The sequence below is a fragment of the Centroberyx gerrardi genome, chromosome 5 (assembly GCF_048128805.1).
Source record: "Centroberyx gerrardi isolate f3 chromosome 5, fCenGer3.hap1.cur.20231027, whole genome shotgun sequence".
Classification (NCBI taxonomy): Eukaryota; Metazoa; Chordata; class Actinopteri; order Beryciformes; family Berycidae; genus Centroberyx; species Centroberyx gerrardi.
Genome location: NC_136001.1, coordinates 25,486,870 through 25,508,432, shown reverse-complemented (window position 1 = coordinate 25,508,432; position 21,563 = coordinate 25,486,870). Strand labels below are relative to the sequence as shown.

Genomic DNA, 21,563 nt, shown 5'->3' with positions numbered 1-21,563 from the left:
TATTTAGGGAGTGAGAGAAGGCACACACTTTTTATGACTAGACTGAGACTGGGACACTGTCGGCTGGCATGGGACTTGGCAAAGATGGGCAAACATGAAGATGGACTGTGTGGAACTTGCAGAAAACAACAAACTGTGAAACACTTACTCATGGAATGCAAATGTTACATGGAAGAAAGAGAAAGGCTATATGATGCAGTATCACATCTGGGTACAAAGACGGTTTCAATGGAAAGCCTGCTGAATCCTACCGAGAATCAGTCAAGGATTGTGAAAGCAGTCCTTGAATTCATCGCCGCGACAGGATTACACCTATGGAAATAGAATCACTACGAACTGCAATCTAATCCCGACCTGTGGGAGGCAGCAATGTGCTGTAAGGCATCCAGTCTGCCGGAAACTCAGAAAAAGAAGAAGAAGCAGAAGAAGCCGTGCGAGTCACAGTAACCTGTAAAAAATGGCGGCGTCTGTGTGCCGAGTCGGGAGTACCGTGGGTCGAGCCCTCGCCAAATCCCGCAGTGTAAGTTATCGTAAAGATTTCAGCCTTTTGTAACATAAAATGTCCCGGTTGATAACAGCACTACTCGTGATGTAGCAAACAAGCGTCCATCGAAGAAGATGGACCGCTTGCTAATTCGTTAACTTTAGCCACTAGCTGGCTAACCTGTCCACTGTCAGCAACGGGAAGTGGTTTGTTAACCGGTTAGCATTAGCTAGCTAACGCTAGTAGCGAATACAAGGTCAACTGCAAGGAAGACGTTGTGTCTTCTCACAAACACCTGATATGTAACATCCATCTTCTACGCATAATATCCAGATCAATTTCTCGCTGTTTTAATCGCCTTTGTCATTTGCAAGGTCATTCACGATAGCGTCTGTCAGTTGTCCTCATTTACCCTCTTCACGTAGCTAGCTAAGCTACCTAGCTAACGCAACGTTAGCTTGGTGACTTTGTGTCCAGACAGATGCAGACACTGACAGTCCAGTGGGTTTGTTACTTAAGTTTTGAATCTCTTTCACTTCTTGTCATCTCAAATCATAGTATGACAGTTGCATATAGCGACACAGCTATTTTATACGACATTTGAACTGCCACGTCAAGTTGTAGCCGAGTAACTTAGTTATACAGTTATAAAACTGGACGTTAGCACACTCAAACTTACAATATAACGCAAACCTCCGCAAACGCTGATTTCTCCAACTTGCTGTTATAACTAAAAGACATCACACATTTTAATTGACTTCTTGACCCTGCAAACATAACCTTTAGATTTGAATCAGGTTAATATCTCCGTTAGTTTCATAGTAAGGAAGTAACTAAGTAACACATAGTAACTAACGGAGATGGTTAGTTTGTAACCATTACTATGAAGCTAACTATCTCGGTTAGTTTCATAGTAATGGTTACAAAACGATAATAATCAAGGGCGGAAAGATCCGCATCACTACTGACATGTAATGAGTTGTTTCTTGGCCCAAGGCCTAACTATCCACCACTTTTAATAGAAATCCGTTCATACGTTTTTGAGATATCCTGCTGACAGACAGACGAACTAACTAGGGGCTAAAACGAGCTCCTTGGCGGAGATAATGAACAAGGAAGCTCCACATGGCAGCTACCCTAACTTTGTATTGTAGGTGAACAGGATTATTCTGAGTCATGATTGCTATTTAATTTCATAGCTAAAACGTCTGCCACCTTTTAACCCTCAAAGTCACATTTAACCTGTATATTTTTATGTTCTTAGTCAGCCCTTGTAGGTGTACTGATCAAGATGGCGGTGGTGGTGTCAATATCCTTTGCCAGTCTTAGTTTAGAGGCTGTTGATGTGCCAAGCCTGGTAGCTTGATGGTTAAATACTGACATTCCAGTCTCAAGTGTCCTCCTGAGTATGCCAGTTGTAGCTGGGCGATCTGTTATGGTTATTAAGTTTTTCCCCCTGACTTTGAGAAAGCATATGGTGGTAACATTGCATGTGAGGTGGGTTTTGCACAAGAATAATAATCTTCAAAAGCATGCAACAACCTTTAGGGACACACATAAAGTCATTTGAACTAATTTAAATGCCTTCTGAAAGGAGAAGATAGAAAATACTTAGCTTGCAAAAGAAAATGTGCAAGTGGTTCTGATTCTAGGGTTGTTTTGAAATAACTGGTCTCTGCCCCCTCTAGCCCATCCTGCTGTCTCTGAGGCGTGGACAGTCCTCAGTGAGCTATGCCCAGAGCCTGGTGGGAGCCCCTGAAACACGCCTCACTGCCATGGACAACGGCTTGAGGATCGCCTCCGAGGACACCGGACACGCCACATGCACTGTAAGAACATAGAATTAGGGGATTCCTTTAAAACAGTATATTCACACAAGATTCTCGACTCTGTAGGGCCCTATGAATTCAAAAATGCTACGCTTTCATCCAGTCTAGACTCACCCTTTCACCTTGACTGAATGTTGTGATGGATGGCTGTTGCAAATCAACTAATCCCATATACCTCCTGTCTTCCCTGTCTCAGGTTGGACTGTGGATTGGTGCTGGCAGCCGCTATGAGAGTGAGAAGAACAACGGAGCGGGCTTCTTCCTGGAGCATATGGCTTTCAAGGTACGCATCATGTCCCGGCATCAGGCATCTTGACCTCAAATCTGCTAGAGCAACTCTTCAAATCTTCTGTTACCTGTTTGGCTAAACAGTTCCATTACACAGCTCTCTGTCTCTATTTCCACCTCTCCTCTCCCTCCCCAGGGGACCAAGAAGCACCCTCAGACAGCCCTGGAGCAGCAGGTGGAGTCCATGGGTGCTCACCTGAGCGCCTACACCTCCCGGGAGCACACTGCATACTACATGAAGACCCTGGCTAAAGACCTGCCTAAAGGTGAGATGACTAGTTACCCACTGTAGCCAGCATGGAAATCTATCCAGTATCAGTATGTTTCTTAAAGGGCCAATAAGTAAGATTTTTAATGGCCCATAGCACAAAATGACCGTAATTTATCTGCTGGGGGGTTGATGGGGTAGTTGATGAATACTAATGAGTCAAGGATTACTTTGCCAGGTACTAAGATTTCTGGTTTTCAAGACTCACTGTCCAGCCTGTACTCTGTTTTGGAACAAAAACGCGTTTCTTTCTCCACACATTTTCAACTGCTCAATAATGGAGGACAGTGCTACGAGCAAGCGTGCAATGTTGCAAGACATTTCAGCTACTTCATGATACTGTGTACCTTCTTTGGAAAGTATTGTAAGTTGTCTGTTTTAGCAAATTAGTGTTTCATTTGTGATGCTGTAGAATCACACAGAGTGTGTACACTCCTTCTTGGTTGTGAATAGTCTATCTCCCTCTGCGTTTCCCCAGCTGTGGAGCTGCTGTCAGAGGTGGTGCAGAGCAACTCGCTGAGCGAGGCAGATATCGAGCAACAGAGGGGTGTGGTGCTGCGCGAGCTAGAGGAAGTCGAGGGAAACCTGCAGGAAGTTTGCCTGGACCTGCTGCATGCCACAGCCTTCCAGGGCACCCCTCTGGGGCACAGTGTCCTTGGACCCTCCACCAATGCCAGGTTGGAGGAAATTCAGATACATGCAAACATTCAGAACAACTCTGAATTGCTTTCTTCAAAAGCACACTGTTGTTTATACATTTCACCATTTAAATAAATCGCATCTCATTTTGCGTCTCTTGCTGTTTATCAGTGTGTGGGCCATTTTACATTTGTAACACATTAACATAAGCACATTTACATTTTAAATCCTTCAACATTTCCCGTGCGAGTGATGGTAATATTTATGTCTTTTCTCCCAGGATTCTTACCCGTCAGGACCTCGTGGATTACATCAACAGCCACTACAAGGCTCCTCGCATGGTGCTGGCTGCTGCTGGAGGTAGGTCCTGTTCCTCCTAACAAGCACTGTCAGGAATTGCCTTTAGTGTGGTAGCCTGTGGATGTCTGCTGTGTCTGTAATGAGTGTCTGATCTGCCTCCTCTACAGGTGTGAACCATGAGGAGCTGGTCAGTTTGGCCAAGACTCACTTCAGCGGAGTGTCTTTTGAGTATGAGGGTGATGCCGTCCCTGTGTTGTCTCCCTGCCGTTTTACAGGCAGTGAGGTGAGATGTGTTGGGGGTGTTTGCAGGAGTATGTTGTTATTGTTAGTAGTGGTAGTATTGTTTTTGTGGCTTTCAATGGAGAGTTTTAGTGTCCCATAGTCTGAATGCTGTCTCGGAGGCTTTCCCAGACACTGAATACTTGTAATTTTATGGCATGAAAGTGGTCAAATTCAAAGATATTGAATGTTGGCTATGGCACAAACATATTAAAATGAAACTACATTTTAGATATAGAAACTAGAAATTAGATATAGTTATCAATTATAGTACTACAAAATTCTAATTCACTGATGAATTGATTTCAACCAACATTGGTATTATTTTACACATGCATTATCTAGGCATAATTAGAAGAAATCCAGCACATGCAACCTGACGTTGCAGTGCAATGCATCTGTAACAGAGTTTTGCAGCAGTAACAGACTCTCATTTGAAATGAATGAAATTCCACTGGAGAGTAATACATACAACACAGTGTGATTCTGGCCTGAGATTGAGCATGCAGTGTAGGTAAGGATATTATTTTCACTGCCACTGTAATCAGATCATTAACACATCTTGTTGCTCTGTTCCTATCCTGCCTCTCCACAGATTACTATGCGTGACGATGATTTGCCTCTGGCGCACGTTGCCATCGCTGTGGAGGGTGCCAACGCTGCCAGCCCAGACATCGTGCCTCTCATGGTGGCCAACTCCATTGTCGGCAGCTTTGACATCACCTACGGTGGTGGAAAGGTCAGGAAAGTGGAATAACGTGTTTCCACTAGCATTGTCTGTTTTTTAGTTGACACACTATGATGAACTATAATTGGGATACCATGGGATACCTCCAAAAATGAATCCATCATATTGACTCATCATTGTACCCCCTTTAAGCTTTGCCCACTCGAGGCTGCACATGCCTTGAGTGGCCATTATCGAGGGGCAGATAATGCTCCTCTCTGAAAACCTGGGTCAGGGGCCTCACCCCTGCCTCTGGACCTGTCGGGAGGAACAAAAGCTGAGATGCACATGCAGCTACCGAAACATCTTTTTGAACAGTTTAGTCTTGGTGCTTTGTAAATCCTCCATCTCCAACAGCTGAATATGTAAACCATCCCTGGGTAGAACAGTGTTTCTTCATATTTTCTGGTTTACCACAGGAAATGTTGTCTCAAACAATTGAAAGAATATCACTTATTTTCCTGTCTTTGTGTGTGTGGCACGCGTGCAGCATCTGAGCAGTCGTCTGGCCCGCCTGGCGGTGGAGGAGAACCTGTGCCACAGCTTCCAGGCCTTCCACTCCTCCTACAGCGACACCGGTCTGCTGGGCATTTACTTTGTGACTGACGCGCTCCACATCGACGACATGATGCACTGGTCTCAGAATGCCTGGTCAGTGGGGACCGCAGGAGAGAGACGCATACACTTGACATTGATACACCAGTTTGTTTGTTTGTTTTTAATCCATATGTGGTGTTCCATATTTTGATTATAAAATGAGCCTAACGTCCTTTCTTCCACTTTGTACTACCTGCAGGATGAACCTGTGCACCACAGTGACAGAGAGTGATGTAGCCAGAGGCAAGAATGCTCTGAAGGCCAGCCTGGTGGGACAGCTTAATGGTACTTAATGGATCTGTCATGTATTCACTCTCTCTCTCACTCACTCACTCTTTCACTCACTCTCTCTCTCTCTCACACACACACACACACACCTGTGAGTCACAAGTCAACACAGCTGTTTCTTTGTGTTTTAGGAACAACGCCGATTTGCGACGACATCGGCAGACACATCCTGAACTATGGCCGTCGTATTCCTCTGGCAGAGTGGGACGCCCGGATCGATGTGAGTTGACAGTCTGAAGCTCTGCCCCTCTGAGTCAGGCTAGCTACACACCAGATGATTATCAGATTCATCCCGTCAATCAGAGAGGAAATCCTGATTGGAGGCTTGGTTGGGACCGATGGTTAGCACAGATTCTGTGGTAGTGTGAGGGGTTTAAAGATTAAATATTAACTGCACCAATGGACTTGCAGACCAATCTGAGTCACCCCAATAACATCAAACATGTTTGATATTTACAACCCGACATCTGCATGGCTCCTGAGCAAGGCCTGGTGTGTGAGGATCATAGATTCATTCTAAGAGCGGTGACAGCTAATAACCAATGAGAGCCGAGTTTACAGTGAGGTGAGGCGGAGTGAGCTGTCCACCTGCCTTCTTGTTTTGATTGGTGTCTCGTTGAAATTCTGCAAGTTCCTGCGAGATTAGCGGTCCTGACGTCAGTAACATTTCGGGAGTCATAGTGTACAGTCTCTGATACCTCATCCTTGCCTAAATGTCTAGTGTGAGCATATTTAAACTGAGAGGAAAAAAATATCTGTGAAATCCATTATGTGTGCGATGCAATGCCCTTTCAAAATCAGTATTTGAAGTCTTCTCACCTGTCGCCAGCATATACTTATGCACACACACACCTCTTGGTTCTAGCATTCATACCTATCCCCTCCTCCCCATCTCTCCATTCAGGCTGTGACCCCCAGGATGGTGCGCGACGTCTGCTCCAAATACATCTATGACAAGTGTCCCGCTGTGGCCGGCGTCGGTGAGTTCTGCCGCGGTTCTCGCCCTGTCGTAAACAAGGTTTGACTCAGAGAGTCGGCGTTGTACGGCCGTGTTGCTCTCTAACCTTTCCCTCCTGCCTCTCTCCACCAGGCCCCGTCGAGCAGCTGCCCGACTACAACAGAATGCGCAGTGCCATGTACTGGCTGAGGTTCTAAGATATCCATCATTGTGCTGCTCCGTGTGTGTGTCCCACATTTGCTCCTCATCTTCCTCCTCGCCCCCCTCCCCTCCCTCGTTCCTTCCATCACCACAAGAGTGAAGATCGGAGGATTGCCTACACCTCGGCTCAACAGCGCAGGCAGCCATCCATTCTACTCCCCTCTTCTCTCCCGCCTCCGTGCCTCCCACTCTTATCCCGCCCGCTAATCACTGTTAGTTAGTTATGAGGGGGAGGGGGGCAGCCTGTCTGCACGTTGTTGAGTTTCACTGTAATTATCAGTGATTAATTATCAATAATTACCTCTTGATTGTATTAGACAGGTCCATGTCATTACCTGGTACTGACTTGGAGAGGGGGGGGGGGACTTTTGAATATTAAATGATCCATCTGCCGTTAAATCAGGACACTGTACGACCGGTACAACCAGTAGTGTGGAGCAGAAGTATATTTATAAATTGCTGTAACATGTTGTTTCTGTCCTCTATTGTACATAATAGGAGCTCTCATTCCGACAAAAATAAAATACTCTAAAACATTTGTTTCCCGTGGATCTGTAGTGTATTGCAAATTGAAGCTGTTGTATTACATTATTGTTTGAATATGTGCAGTATAAAATGTGTGGGACATATTTACTGATGTGAGTAGGTTTGCGTTGTAAGTATACAAGATATTTCAAAGTCCCTGTAACATCCATATGGTGAGGTCACTTTGGGGTTTTTTAACACTGTTTTGCAATTTAATTTCCAGCTACCATGTGGCTTATATTGCTTATTGATCCATTTTGGGAAAGGATTCAAAATCTTAACTTTGAGGCACATGCGAAAGAGCAACAACCAGTTAAGTAAAATTGCTCTATTACACAGAATGAAATATACAATTGCTGTTGAGCCTCATCCTGTAAGTCCAGTGTTTGTCTACACTTTGCTGGCGTTGAGGCTGATGCATAAGCAGTCACACTAAACAAAAAACAATATAATAATAATAAAACAAAACATACTTGTGGATTTGGAAAATAAGTAAAACCCCAAGAGAAGAAGAACTGTGCCTGGAAATACTGTTCCTGTACTTTGTAGGCTGCTGTATTTCTAAAGACACCGACCTCACACCTCACACCACACCTCCTCCACATAAAAATAAAGATTATTCCACCTACTGTTTTTGCCAGGGCTAAAAATTCCACACAGCAGTGAATTTCAGTGTTGTTCAATGACCAGTACGCTTTCTGGCAAATATGGACTCTACTGAAGTCCAGACCTCACATTCATGAGCACAGCTGTTGTCCCCACATTTTACGTTCTCTCCTAGAAGGACTCTGCTTTTTCTCTGTTCAGTCTTCAGTTTTATTTCACTTTCATGTTAGAGGTACAATATTTGTTTTTTGATAAATTGCAGGTATTTGTATCTTACCACTGTGCTAATATCTTATTCCTGAATTTCCGATTCTATTATAGCCTATACTGCCTTACTACTACCAATTACTCTTTGATATGTTTTCTACGTGTATTTAAACTGTAGAATGATTGGTATGAAGTCAATACTCACTGAGTAGAGTATCTATAGAAAGGATGAGATCACTGCTCTCTGAAACATTTTATTTAGCGTATGTTATATATGAGGGAAGTGTATATCCAGAACTGACGTCACAACCTCAGCTGTAAACCAGGACCTGCTGTAGTATATACAAGTTGAATCATGAGTCGTGTGACATCATCACTCCTGTGTCGTCCTGCGTCTTGCTGTATCTGTGGCAGTGATGCTGCTGGTCGGGCCGGGACAGTTCTGTTTCAGGCTGACGCTCTAGCTCAGACTGAGAGTCAGTAGTGAGTATCTACCGCTGTCCCAGTTCATATGGAGGGTGCTGATCTAACAAGGCCTGATGACGTTGGTGTGACCTGCAGTTGTGTGTTTATCTGAGGGTCACTGAGACCGTCCCGATCCTCAGAGCCCTGAGGGCCCAGCTATCTGATTCAGGCCGTACAAGTAATATGGTTATCATTAGTCAGATGAGGATTATTCCTTGATGGGCTGGACTGGAGGGAACTCAAGAAACGAGGTAGGCCTTGTCCTGTTCTCTCTTCCTCCTGGGGTTGACAGTCTCTTCCTCTTTGTTCTTCTCCAGAGGGCTTTCTCTCTCTCATTCCTCTCTCTAACCTCCAAACACCCCTACCCCTCCATTTCTGGATTCTGTATTTAGAAAAACTTGTGTACTCATGCAATATGTTCTTTTCAAAGTTCAAAGTTCACTAACACATCTTAATTGACTTTTCCATACAGTCATGGAGAAATCCTGCAAGCAGCTCAAGGTGCCAGAGAGGATATGAGACACATAAGGTGTTGTGACAAAGTGCTGCCAGCTGACACACAACATCCCTCACAGGCAGATCTGAAGAGTGTTATTTATGCACTATATTGTCTAAGCTGGTTATCATGGTATATAGTTGGATTCATCTTTTGGAAACCTGATCATGGAAATCAGGAGATCATGAAGAGAGGCTGTACCCAGACTTGTTTTAAAGCCATATTCCACTTTATGAATACTAAAAAGTAATTTTTTTTTTACCAGTCAGCATCTAACAAAGTTGTCCTGGGAATCTGTAGCCACCACTGGTATTCTAATATTGCAATGTTATTACAATTGAAGCACTGTATTGCTTTGATAACATAGGACTCTTTCCTGTCATGCCAATAAAGCTGATTTGAATTTGATATTCAGCCTTTGTTTCCCAATTTTAGTCACTGACAATGGGAAACGTCATCACTGTACAGTGCTGTGAAAAAATATTTCCCCCTAGCTTATTGTCTGCATTGTTGCATAGCTGCTTAGTAATATTATCAGATCTTCAACCAAAATCTATCATTAGATAAATGCGAACCCAAGAGAACAAATTTAATTTAATTTAAGAAAAGTTATGAATCACCCAGTGCCCCTGTGTAAATAAATGTAATCACCCCCTTTAGCTCAATAACCACATTTAGCAGCAATAACTCCATTTAACTAAATGCTTCCTGTAGTATTTGATCATTCTCTCACGGCGCTGTGGAGGAGTTTCAGGCTGCTCTTCCATGCAGAACTGCTTCAACTCCGTAAAATTTGGGGGCTTTCGACCATGAGCTGCTTGTTTCAGTCCTGCCACAACAGCTCAATGGGGTTGGGTCTGGAATTTGACTAAAACTTTAAATTTCATTAAACCATTCTGATTAAGTGAAACTTACATGATTAGGAGAAACTGGGTGCAAGATGTATTACATGCATGTGTGTTTCAAATCGTCTTGTTGCATCTCCCATGGCCTGATATTCTCCTGTAAATCATCAAGGTCTTGATGCAGTGAAGCCTGGTGGTGTGAGGTTGTTACTGTGGACTGCTTGGTTTTTGGTTTTTCACCAGACATAACGTGGCCCACGTTGGCCAAAGGTTCAGCTCTTGATTCCTCTGTCTATAGAACATTGTTCCAGAAATCCTGACAATCATCCTGGTGCTTTTTGGCAAATTTTAGACACGCATTCATGTTTCTCGTAGTGAGCAGTGGTTTCTACCTTGTTACTCTGCCATGAAACATCACATTTTTCCTTGTCTTTTTGTTGATGCAGTCATGAGCAGTGACAGCAGCTGAGGAGAGAGATGCCTGCAGATCCCTCGATGTTGTTCTAGGGTTTCTTTGCAAGCTTGTGGATGATCCTGGGACAGCAGGGTTGCCTGGTGGTTAGAGAAACAGTTGAGTAACCAGGTCTCAGGTGCAATTCTCTTAACATCCAATGAGTCCATCAAGAGCCTGATTACAAGTCCTGTGTAAGTGTCCTGGAGCAAGACAATCCCCAAGTGCTCACTCACTGTAAGTTGCTCAGGGTAAGGCGAGACTATGGTCACTCAGTCTGTACTGGTGATTGACAGCACATGAACTCACAATAGCATGATGAGAAAGTGAGTATTTGCTACTAAATATATCCTCAATCTTTATCTAACATGAAACGTATTTATATTTTTACTGGTGGTGGTAGGGTTTCAGTTGTGGCGGGAATGCAGCCTGAGGCATCTGATTCATAACAAACTATTATAATTATCATCACGTTATTTTTAGACAAAGAAACAGATAGCAATGAGCGGAGAGGAAATTAGATGAAACAAGGGGAGGATGAGGGATGTAGAGATGTAGAAGATAAACAGAGAGGGGAGTGGATGGGAAGGGAAGGGGTAGCGTGACGGCGAAGAAGGATGTGGATGAAGAGGAGTCGTGGACGAGCAGACAGAAGTCCAGTTGAACATCCGACTGTGTGCCACACTGGTCGCTCTTCCAGTAGCTGAAGAAAAAAGCTGGGGGACAGAAGACATCAGAGGATATCAGAGAGCCACAGACGACAAATCAGTGCCATCGCCCTGCTTCAGGACACGGGGGGAAAAGTGCCTTTTTGTCAAGTTACCAACGGTCCACAGTTGTGGCATTGAGTAAGTCTTGGGCAATGATTATGAAACTTCATCATGCTTACCCAGGGTTTTCTGCACCTCAGAAAATATTGGACAATTTATGTTTCTCTGTAGGGGACCTAAAACATGATTTGCTCATGTTTTAGGTCCCCTACAGAGAGACATAAATTGTCCAATAGCAACAGGATCAACTGGGCTGTAAGATATGTTAACTGATCTGTTAGTGTTTCAACATGCTTTTCTGTCTTCGATATCAAAAGCAGTATTTCAAAACTACCAGTACTGCCCAGTGAATGGACCATCTCAGAATGCATGTTAGAACCACTGAAATTGTAGGATTTATTAGTTATGGAAAAGAAATTAGGAATTCCTTCCTACTGTTAAGTTGCATTCTATTGTGCACAATTCTGCACAATCCATTCCTCGATTGTCAAGAGGACTAAACACCCTCTTTAACCCTTCTCCTCACCTTCATTATCATCTCCCCTTTGTGACTGAAGTGAATTTAAGATGTGAAATCAGTAAGGGATGACAGCTTCAGCCTATTTCATGGAGAGAGCAGGTCTAATGTTTTGTCTTCTATGTTTATATTCCAAGGAAGAAAATCCTAGTGGGATACCATGACTGAAGGCTTGAAAGAAGCCTTGCAGTGTCATAAGCTTTCGATTTTGAGCAGTTGACCGATGTCTTCTTATTCTCTCCCTCCAGACAGCGTTCTGACCATGAGAGGTGTGCGTGTGTGTTTATGCCTGGCCCTGCTGCTGCCTTGGTGTATCCAGGGCCAGAGGAGCAGCCTCGCCATTGCCAAACTGGACGAAGACATGCAGCGGGACATGCTGGCCATCGACATCCTAAACCGCAGCGGTGTGTTGGACTCATTGTTTCGGCCTGAGCGTCGCTCTACGCTCCGACAAGCACGAGCCCCGCGCCCAGCCTCCCAGGTCCCAAAGAGAGCCCAGCAGGGGTCACGCTTTGCCCTGTCCCTCGACGTTCCCACCAGCATCCTCAGCGTCCTCATAGACCTGGCCAAGAACCAGGACATGAGGACCAAGGCAGCAGCCAATGCAGAACTGATGGCACGCATCGGCAAGAGGAAATAAGAACCGGGGCCACTGGGAACCGTCAGGGACTCGGTGGAGAAAGTCTCACCTCACAGCGGAGTTAACACATTGTGGCACTGACACCTGGTTAGAAACAATGTTAGTTCAGGAAAATACAGTCAGTATCTGTCCTGTAGAGTTTAGTTGTTTTACTTTCATATTTCTATTAAATGACTTCTTTCCTCATTCTCCACCAAAAACACTCCATGGACTGTCTCTTGAAATACAATGAACTGGAAAGGATATAACATAAACTGTGCCAACAAAATGTCACTGAAAACAATGTCAGATGAAGCTGGTCTTTTGTCTCTGCAACAGTGAGCAAAAATGATGCACCCATGGGTCAGAAAACATGAAAATCATGATCAAGATTTGAAATCTATTTGTTGTGTTTGTATGTGTTATCTTGAATTGAAAGGAAGGTTATTTAATTAAATCCAATATGGTAATCATTTTTGTTCTCTTGAGTCTGATTCATTTCATTCTGCATTGACGTCAGGCACTTTTATTAATTACAAGCATCACCAACCAATAAAGCACAAATGAATGGGCCTAAGCCAAATCAAGCTGCATCTATCTGTGATAACACCACAAAGGCACGGGGAGGAAATTGACCTCTGAAAGGAGAACAGCCCCTTTCCACAGACCTTTGTTTAATACTTGATCAATGTGATAAACAAGTCATAGCTATTTTAAGTCTGATACATTATATGAATTAGCCTACTGTAGATTCGACTAATGTCTATGATTCATCTGTGCTCCTGCAGTGAGCGTGAAATGTGGAGCAACAGAGTGAAATAAACTGCTCATCTGAGAGTTTCTATATTTTGCATTTGTCATTACCTTGACGTCTTTGTTTAAACCATTCAAGGCTACAGCAGTCCTTACAAAGAATAACTACTGGAATCCTACGATAACCTACATTTTAGAAGGACAAACATCACAGCAAAACTAGGCTATAGGTTAAAAAAAATTACATAACAGAAAATCCTGTAGCATAGCAAGTTAATACCACTGAAGATGAAAATCTCATTGAGTATGAAAAGGTCAAAGTCACTATTGAGCACCACAGACACACTTCAAGTCCCTATAGAAATATTATAAGCTACTAAATTTTCGTTAGAGAGGCCTCTGATGCTTTTCTCTGGTCTGTTATCACGGGCTATGGACCACCAACAGGGAAAGTAGCTTTTCGGCTATTTCTAAAAATGGACTAAAGATTAGTCACTTCGGCCTGAGGGCAATGGGTTTATTTTCAAAGACTACTTTTGACAGAGCTGCGCCCCCGCCCATCCGTGGTGGAGCAGCTGGGTGAACAGGACAAAGTGTAGAGCCGTATGATGTAGTGGTAAATAAACAGACAGATAAACTGTGACCTCCAGTCGGTGATCATCATAAGGCAAAGAAACAAACTATAGCCTAGTAGCTTACTTAAAACCAATTGTATGTTGTTTTTTTCTATTATAAGACTATAACTTACAGTCGTTTGATAGGCTGCTGCCTATAAGATGTAGGCCTCGTGCGACATTTTCCTAATTAATAGCCCTATTTAGGTCAGCCCTAGAAAAGATAACATGAAACTCAAACGCAAATAAAAAAAAAGTGGTTTAACAGAGTTAGGTGGGTTACCTCACCCTCCACTACCCTGACTATGACTAGTTTGTCCTAAGTGTCAAGTCAACTTTGTGAAACAGGCTATTCTTAATTTGTTCTTGTTCTCAATTAATGACTAGGCCTACTTTAATTTAAGACTCCAAGCGACAGAAGAAGTGAGCCGTGCCTGCCTGCCTGCTGCCAACTGAAGCAGTTCGTTGTTTGTCCACACGATGTCCTTATTTTTTCACCTTAATATATTTTCATTACATGACTCCTCCTTGACTCTTCTTTATGCCCACTTTACTACTCAAAAAACATTACCATGTGTTAAATTGTGTCGATAAAGGTTTTATCTTGAACATTTTGGCCCGAAGTCTTATTGTAGCTAGTAGCTAGTTTGATAAAATACACACCCATCGACTCAATATCTCTCCTATGCGTTCATATCAGAAGAAAACGAGAACTTAAAGCTATAAACCAAGAAAACAAAACACATTTTGGTCTTCAAAATGGCTCAGACCGCAGGCTAGGCGCTAATTGGGTGCAGTGTAATCCAGGTGCTGCTGATTAGCGCCGAGTCCAGCGGGCGGTCAGTCCGCTGGTGGCAGCAGCTACAGCAGGGAAATACAGAGGGGGAAAGTAAGTCTCCATATTTTACACAACCATGTGATTGCTTTGTTTCCCTTAGCCCTGTGGTTTGGATTTAAATGCAGCTTTACTGTTTATGGCTGAAATTAGACTTTATTGAAAGCTTTTGTTTGCCAATTTTGCATTTGCCCTCTATCTTTTACTGGACAGCTAAACTCACAATATAGCCTACCGAGAAAGAGTGTGTGTGTGTGTGTTTTCCCCTTGTGTCAAGATTCAATTATTTCTTTTTTTTTATTGATTTCCATGCCTAATGTTACTGTTCTGCAGGAGGCTATTGAATGTGAGTGATGCACTGCTGGGCTGTGCATTAGCTTTCAGGATCACAGACTGGGCGAAATAATTGGCAGTGATTTGTGACTTGTGTAAGAGTAACAAGTCCACCTCTCACACCGAGCCTGAGGACCTCCAGGGGATAGGAGGACAGTGTGACTACAGTTCATATTCTCTGGCCTTTAAAATTAAAGGTCCTTATAAAGTGAGGCAGTATTAGCCTGTCTCCTAATGTTAAAGTGTATGGCTCAGAGCAGTGGTGTGTGTGTGTGTGTGGATATGAGGACACATCATGCCTCTCCGGATCCCCAAGGTACATAACAATAATAGTTATAGCACAGACAGAAAAGACCTGTTTTTGTAGTGGGACAAACATACAGCCATCTTTTCTGTATTAACTATTTTGAGAACATGAGTGTCTATGACAGCCATACAGTTTAATCAGCAATAGAGAGTTTCATTTTCAACGAAAACAAGGAGACGCATTGTAAATTCTTTCGGCCCTTCCTGTGATTTCTTGGGGAATATTACTTTGTTCTTTATCAGTGAATATAGTAGAGCTGCAAGATACATCTGCAAGCATTGTAACATGGCTAATAAGTCTTAATTTCAGCCAATATTAGGCCTAATTGTTCTTAACTTTTCAAAAGTCAGCATTGTCTTGGTCAGATAAGTATGTGCACACCAGGTAGTCTACCATCAGGTTTAGAGTGAGATAGAGGCCAAATAGACCTAGAATAAGTATAGACCATCTTCTCAGAAAGAAGATGGTCTATACTTATTCTAGCAAGAAAAAATGCATTAAATGTTTAGCTGTAGCTCATCCGTAGAAAAACATTTCCAACTTCTACAGACACCTGAGGTGTTTACACATGCAGTTGAATGCATTAAGTTATTGAAAGCTTAATTTGAAAGTAGGAGTGTTAAAAGCACTCTACACAGTACTTTCCTGTATGCTCTTATTATTTATTATAGCAGGTTTAGATGACTGCCCTTATTGTTCCACTCAGTAATAGGGACACTTTATATTTCATCTCTATTGTCTTTTATAGTTTAGCAGACATTTGGCTAATGGACCTAAACTTGATTCCTTGGGTTTTAATGTTGCATGGTCTTTTAATGGACTAGTGTACACACACTATCTTGGTCTACCGTAGTTTTAGTTGTGTAACATGGTGTGATAACGTTAGCAGGCCACTCCTTGTCTGATGAATCCTATAGAATGACGTGTAGGAGTGTGAGACTTTGAACTATGACCTAATTCTGGAAATTTTCAAGACTTCACCCAGTGATCATACTACTGTCATCTTCTTCTTGAACTTTGTGGCCATGTCCACATTATAAGGGGTGAAAGTTAACCACAATTGGGCCATTATCACCTGTACACAGTGTGTCTGTGTTTACTCTGTTTACTGTATTTGAGGTCAGACTTGCTTATTTGTTGAGTTTTTAGTGCGTACACACACTCAGCTGACCATTTCTGATCTGATGACTATGCTCTCCTGTAGATCCATGAATCCAGCTTCATGTTTCATATCTTGACATCTTTATCAATACAAACCTCTGTCTCTCATTTTATGATCCTCAGTTATTGTAGCTCATGTTTCTACATATAATCAATCAGAATCCAGGGCTTTCACAGGGGAGGGTCAGTGGGAGTGTACATAGAGAATTACTCAATAAAGCTGACTGCTTGCAACTAGTGCAACAGTCAGCAGCATAAAGGTCAATTACCAAGTGGCGCAAGAAACAGAGGGAACAAGTAGTCTAGAGAAGAGACAACACATTATCGTTGTGATATAGTGAGCAAAACAAAATTAGGAGCGGTGCTCCGCGGACAAGACAACCACGATAAGGATTATATCTAAACACTGTCAGGACAACATCTGGTAAAGTATCAGGTTTCTGTTAGTTTAAAATGTTTTGTTGATTTTTGTGTCTTTCTGTCTATCATGACATGAGTTGTGTGCAGTTTATTGAAGAAAAGTTGAATTATCTGTCTATCTGATGAGTTAGTTACGAGGCTTTTAGTATTTAAGTGGTTTGCCTTGATAAATGTATACTTGTAAATGGCTTGTAAATGTCACAATCTAGCGTGTACTTTAGATCATTTGCCTCCATTTATTGTTATAACTTTTTACATGTAAAAGTTATTGGCCTTAGCCTAGAAATATTCAGTCAAAACGACATGCTCCATCTGTGAGCCCATTAGTAAAGTGACAGCACTGATCTGATGTACAGTGGTAAAAAACTTAATTGGTAAACTGCTGCTACTTTCAATCCCAGATCTGAACACTCGCCACATGATGGATTATGCCATGAAGTCCCTCAGTCTCCTGACTCCAACTTCCCTCTCCAAGTAAGAGCACTGGTCCCTGAGTTGGTGGGAGATCATGACAGACCAGACATCATGTTGTTTTGTGAATTTTGTTTGTAAATCGCATGCACAATTAGGGGAATACCATCAGATTGCATGTTTGCACCATTTAAAAGTTGATTGGAAAGATGTTAAGTGTACCTATGCGCTAATGTCTATCTTTTCTTTTTTTCCCCAGGTGTGTGTCAGCCAGCGTGTCAGCCAGTGCTTCGATGACCCAGCAGCTCCTGTCGGGTCGCACTCCTCGGCCGAAGCCCTTCCGGGTCACAAGTGCTGACCGCAGCGTGAAGAAGGGCATCATGGCCGACAGGCTACAAGACCTGATTAACAAGGTGAGGAGGAGAGAAGGAAAGCATGGGATAAGTGTTGAAAGAGAAGGTTGGATATATTGTGGGAAGGTTGAGGGTGAGATGGGGGGAAGATTTTTGAATAAACAACAGAAGATCGAGAATACGACAAAACTAAAGGGCAGTAACTGCAGAAGAGCAAGACGGGAGTGAAGCTGAGAAAAATGACTTAATTATCTTCATCATTTCCTGTCCTGAGTGACAAACGTATTCTTAGTATAGAGGTGGATAATGGTGTTAACACCTGCAGGTCTAACTTTTGTTAAAATGGCATCTAAACTTTGTTAGTTATGACGTTGGTAATTTTGAAAAACACAAAAAAAAAATAGAAGGTGACTCAGACGGATGAAAGAATGGTAACACAAAAGGCAGAGTGACTCACAGCAGTGCTCAGGGAAGCAGGGAGACAACCTGGTGTGCATGGAGGAATAAATTACCATGGACAAACTGACCTGTGACTCAGTAGTTATTACTGCACCATCTGTGACGCTCTTGCGCTTTTCAAGCTCATCCTGATAAAAGTTCATAACACGGCGGTGTACGCTCTTGTCTCTCATAGCTGAGCATTGAAAAACTGCTCTCAATGCTCTTATGGTACGCATATAGAGGAACATGGCAAAATGGTTGCTTCAGGGGGAATGTGCATCTGTCCCCTTGACCTGAGAACAGATTCGCACTTCATGTTCCTCTCCTTTCCGTCCCTGCTCTGGCAGGTCATGGACTCCTTTAATGTGCCCTGTGTCAGCGCCCTGGTGCTGGACGAAGACGGCACGGGGGTGGACACAGAGGAGTTCTTCCAGACGCTGCCTGACAACACCGTCCTCATGGTCCTGGAGAAGGGACAGAAGTGGACCCCATCTCCGGTAGGACGCAACCTCCTAGGCTGTACCCAAATAGCCTTTGACCCTTTGTGCCTCAATCCACTAGGTGGCACTGTTCATCAGCATCTGCAGCGTGGCAGTGAATGGCAGTGTGGTGATTGCTGTGTTGAAAGGCTCTGGCTTTGTTTCTCATCTGTCAAGCCAGTGATTCTCTGCTGTGGAGACAGGAAAATGTGTTTGCCGTCTGTGATTCAGCAGCTATGAATATGGATGCTAGCTGGGTGTCTGGGAAGAATAATAATACAATGGCTATTCAGTGAAATTCAATCATCAAATATTCAAACTGAATGGGAAGGTAATGTGTCCGACTTATTGTGCAAAAGCAAAACACAGTGCTAACACCATAGATTAGTTTCTCCCTCATTATTTCAGAGAAAAGGAAAGTCTGAGGTTGAATTTTAATGTGACCCAAAGCTCAAATTTTAATGGCGTTCATCCAAATGCAGTTAATTTCCATAACAATTTGATGTGTGTAATGATTTGCTTCCACCCTGAATGTTTACTCTGGTAACCTCACACCGAGCTTGCCTCACTGTCATTTTCCTCTCCCCTTGTCATTCCCTGGAGTGGCAGTCAGTTAGTCTGTATTGCAAGTGTCTGTTGGTGGATGACTTAACCCTCAGCAGGTGGATGCAGCTGTCTAGCCACCATCTGGCTTAGTTTGATGGCTACGATCAGTTAAACTGCATGTATCTATCCCACTGGACTTGAGTTATGTATTTCTCTTCCTCCCACCTACAGAGCAGCCCCTCCACAGTGCAGCTCAGTGACTGCAGGCCGCAGCACAGGAAAGACGTGGCCAAGCTGACTTTTGACCTCTACAAGAACAACCCCAAGGATTTCATTGGCTGCCTGAGTGTGAAAGCCACCCTGTATGGTGCTTACACCATGTCCTATGACCTGCGCTGCTACGCTGCCAAAAATATGCTAAAGTGAGTGAAAGAACCTGCCTGCGCATGTGTATGTGTGCACATGTGTGTGTGTGTGTGTATATATATATATATATATATATATATATATATATATATATATATATATATATATATATATATATATATATATATATATATATATATATATATATATATATGCAAAGCTAAATTTGAAAACTCTGTGTAATCCACATTTTAGCATAGTGGATGGCACGTGAGAACCTGCAGTGCTTTTCTGCCCTCGTGTTGAGCCGTACAGGCTGATGTATCTATTGTTTTTCTCCATGTCAAAGCATCTCTCTATGACGACAGAGACTTTAGTTGAGGTTGCTACCCATAAACGACCAATTAGATCTCCGTTTGCAAGGCAACCACCCAGCAACCATTAATGTCTCTGTGTTGATTGTGAGACGGTTCATGTTGCCTATGCAAACCACCTTTATAATGTATAGATGCCAATTATCCAGTGTGCAACCCCTAACGCAGCATTTTGTTTGCACACAATGTATAAACTAAAGTTTTACCGTGCATACTTATTTCTGTCTGTGTGGGCAGAGGTGAAATGGTCAGACCATGGAAGAACAAAAGGTTGATTTTTACTCCTAAACTTTGGGAGGAGTTATGTCATTGCTGCTGAGATCTGCTGGTTTTCAGCTTGAGCACGGAGCTTGTGTGTCAGAGGGGATTACATTTTGCAGACTGGTCAAATGTGCGGTTCCCGTGCTCCAGTTTTTGCTCACATTGCACTGTAGAAGCTCGTGAGCAAGAGGTTTATGGGGGCGTATCTTAACAGTTTTATGAGATGCTGTTGATATGAGAAATGACCGAAGTTGAAGAAGACTGACGTTGTGAATATTTCCCGTCAGTCATTATTTTGTTCTTAGCTGGCATGATCTTTCATGCTTGTCTATTTTGTTTTCTCTACGACAGTTACTCATAAAATGATGTGTAATGTGTGGCTTACTCATACAGTATGTATGCTGTGTGTCTCTTTATCCTGCCGTCTCCAGTCACATCTCCACAGACAGGAATCTGCTGTGACCCATCTCTCTGTCTCTCTCTCTGTCGTGTGTCTCCAGGGAGGCTCTGCGGTGGACCATCTTCTCCATGCAGGCCACGGGCCACATCCTCCTGGGCTCCTCCTGCTACATCGAGCAGCTGCTGGACGAGGAGGAGGAGGAGCGAGCGGAGAAGAGCCTGGCGCTGCCTCAGGAGAGCAGGATCAGGCAGCTGCAGAGCATTCTGCTGGGCAAGGCCTCCCAGTGACGCCGGACTGGAGCAAACACGAAAAAACACTCCGACACGCTGTCCGCTCTGAGATAAAGGCGGTAGTCGGGTTGTAGGGACAGAACCAGCCAAATGACACAAGGCTGATGTCACACAGTTACTGGAACAGGTGATTCATACCTGTTCATGTCACCCCTTCCTGTACAGTTCGGAGACATGAGAGACACTGTAACGATCTCTTCTCGTGGTCACATGCTTGCTCTGTTACACACACACACCCCCTCCCATGTATAGAAGCCAGCACCACAGAAGTTTTTCCTCAGAATGCACTTTCGCTGTAGCTGCTGTTGTTGTGATGTTATGTAATGCACTTAGCTTTTTTTTCATAGAGATGAATAAATAAATAAATGGAATTATCACCTTTTATTTTCCCTTCTCTGAAAGTCCAGTAAGTCTTTTTAGTTGACCATACAAGCACACATCTAAGAGCATCCAAGGGAATGGCTGTACAGTTTGAGCCCATTAGGGTGGCTTGTGTGTGTGTGTGTGTGTGTGTGTGTGTATGGTTCCTGGTCAGGGTAATTGGCACCAGGTCCAGCTGTCTCTCCCACGCTTCCCTAATTGTCCCCTGGCCTGCGCTGTCCTGTCAGCTGCAGCCTGCCTCTGCCTCAGAAGACCAGAGAGGGAAAATGAGGGAACAGGGAAGGGCCAACAGCTGGAGGGGGTGAAGTGACGGGGACGGAAGCAAGCCATTACACCGAGAGAAGAGAGGCGCTGATGGCTTCGGCTGGCGGCACTAGTTCCACTTTGGCCATCTTGTCTAGGAAAGTGGCAGCGAAAAAGGTGTTATGCGAGATTTTAGCCAAATTGGCTGTTATGTCCTATATATAGAGAAGAAGCTG

General features: G+C 43.4%; 2 protein-coding genes across 2 annotated transcripts; both read left to right on the top strand.

Annotated features, from left to right (window-relative positions):
• Positions 1 to 441: 441 nt before the first annotated feature.
• uqcrc1 (ubiquinol-cytochrome c reductase core protein 1) lies at positions 442 to 7,394 on the top strand. The gene is made up of 13 exons (XM_071894668.2): positions 442 to 520; positions 2,173 to 2,313; positions 2,510 to 2,596; positions 2,738 to 2,867; positions 3,348 to 3,546; positions 3,789 to 3,868; positions 3,976 to 4,091; positions 4,683 to 4,826; positions 5,305 to 5,465; positions 5,611 to 5,696; positions 5,831 to 5,919; positions 6,604 to 6,679; positions 6,790 to 7,394. Exons 1-13 carry the CDS (start codon positions 458 to 460, stop codon positions 6,852 to 6,854), a joined length of 1,437 nt encoding a protein of 478 aa, XP_071750769.1. The 5' UTR covers positions 442 to 457; the 3' UTR covers positions 6,855 to 7,394.
• Positions 7,395 to 16,663: 9,269 nt separating this feature from the next.
• Positions 16,664 to 20,992, top strand: cidec (cell death inducing DFFA like effector c). Its single transcript, XM_071911956.2, has 6 exons — positions 16,664 to 16,786; positions 17,184 to 17,256; positions 17,453 to 17,606; positions 18,335 to 18,484; positions 19,244 to 19,434; positions 20,514 to 20,992. The coding sequence occupies exons 2-6, from the start codon at positions 17,201 to 17,203 to the stop codon at positions 20,698 to 20,700; spliced, it is 738 nt and encodes a 245-aa protein (XP_071768057.2). The 5' UTR covers positions 16,664 to 16,786; positions 17,184 to 17,200; the 3' UTR covers positions 20,701 to 20,992.
• Positions 20,993 to 21,563: the final 571 nt, after the last annotated feature.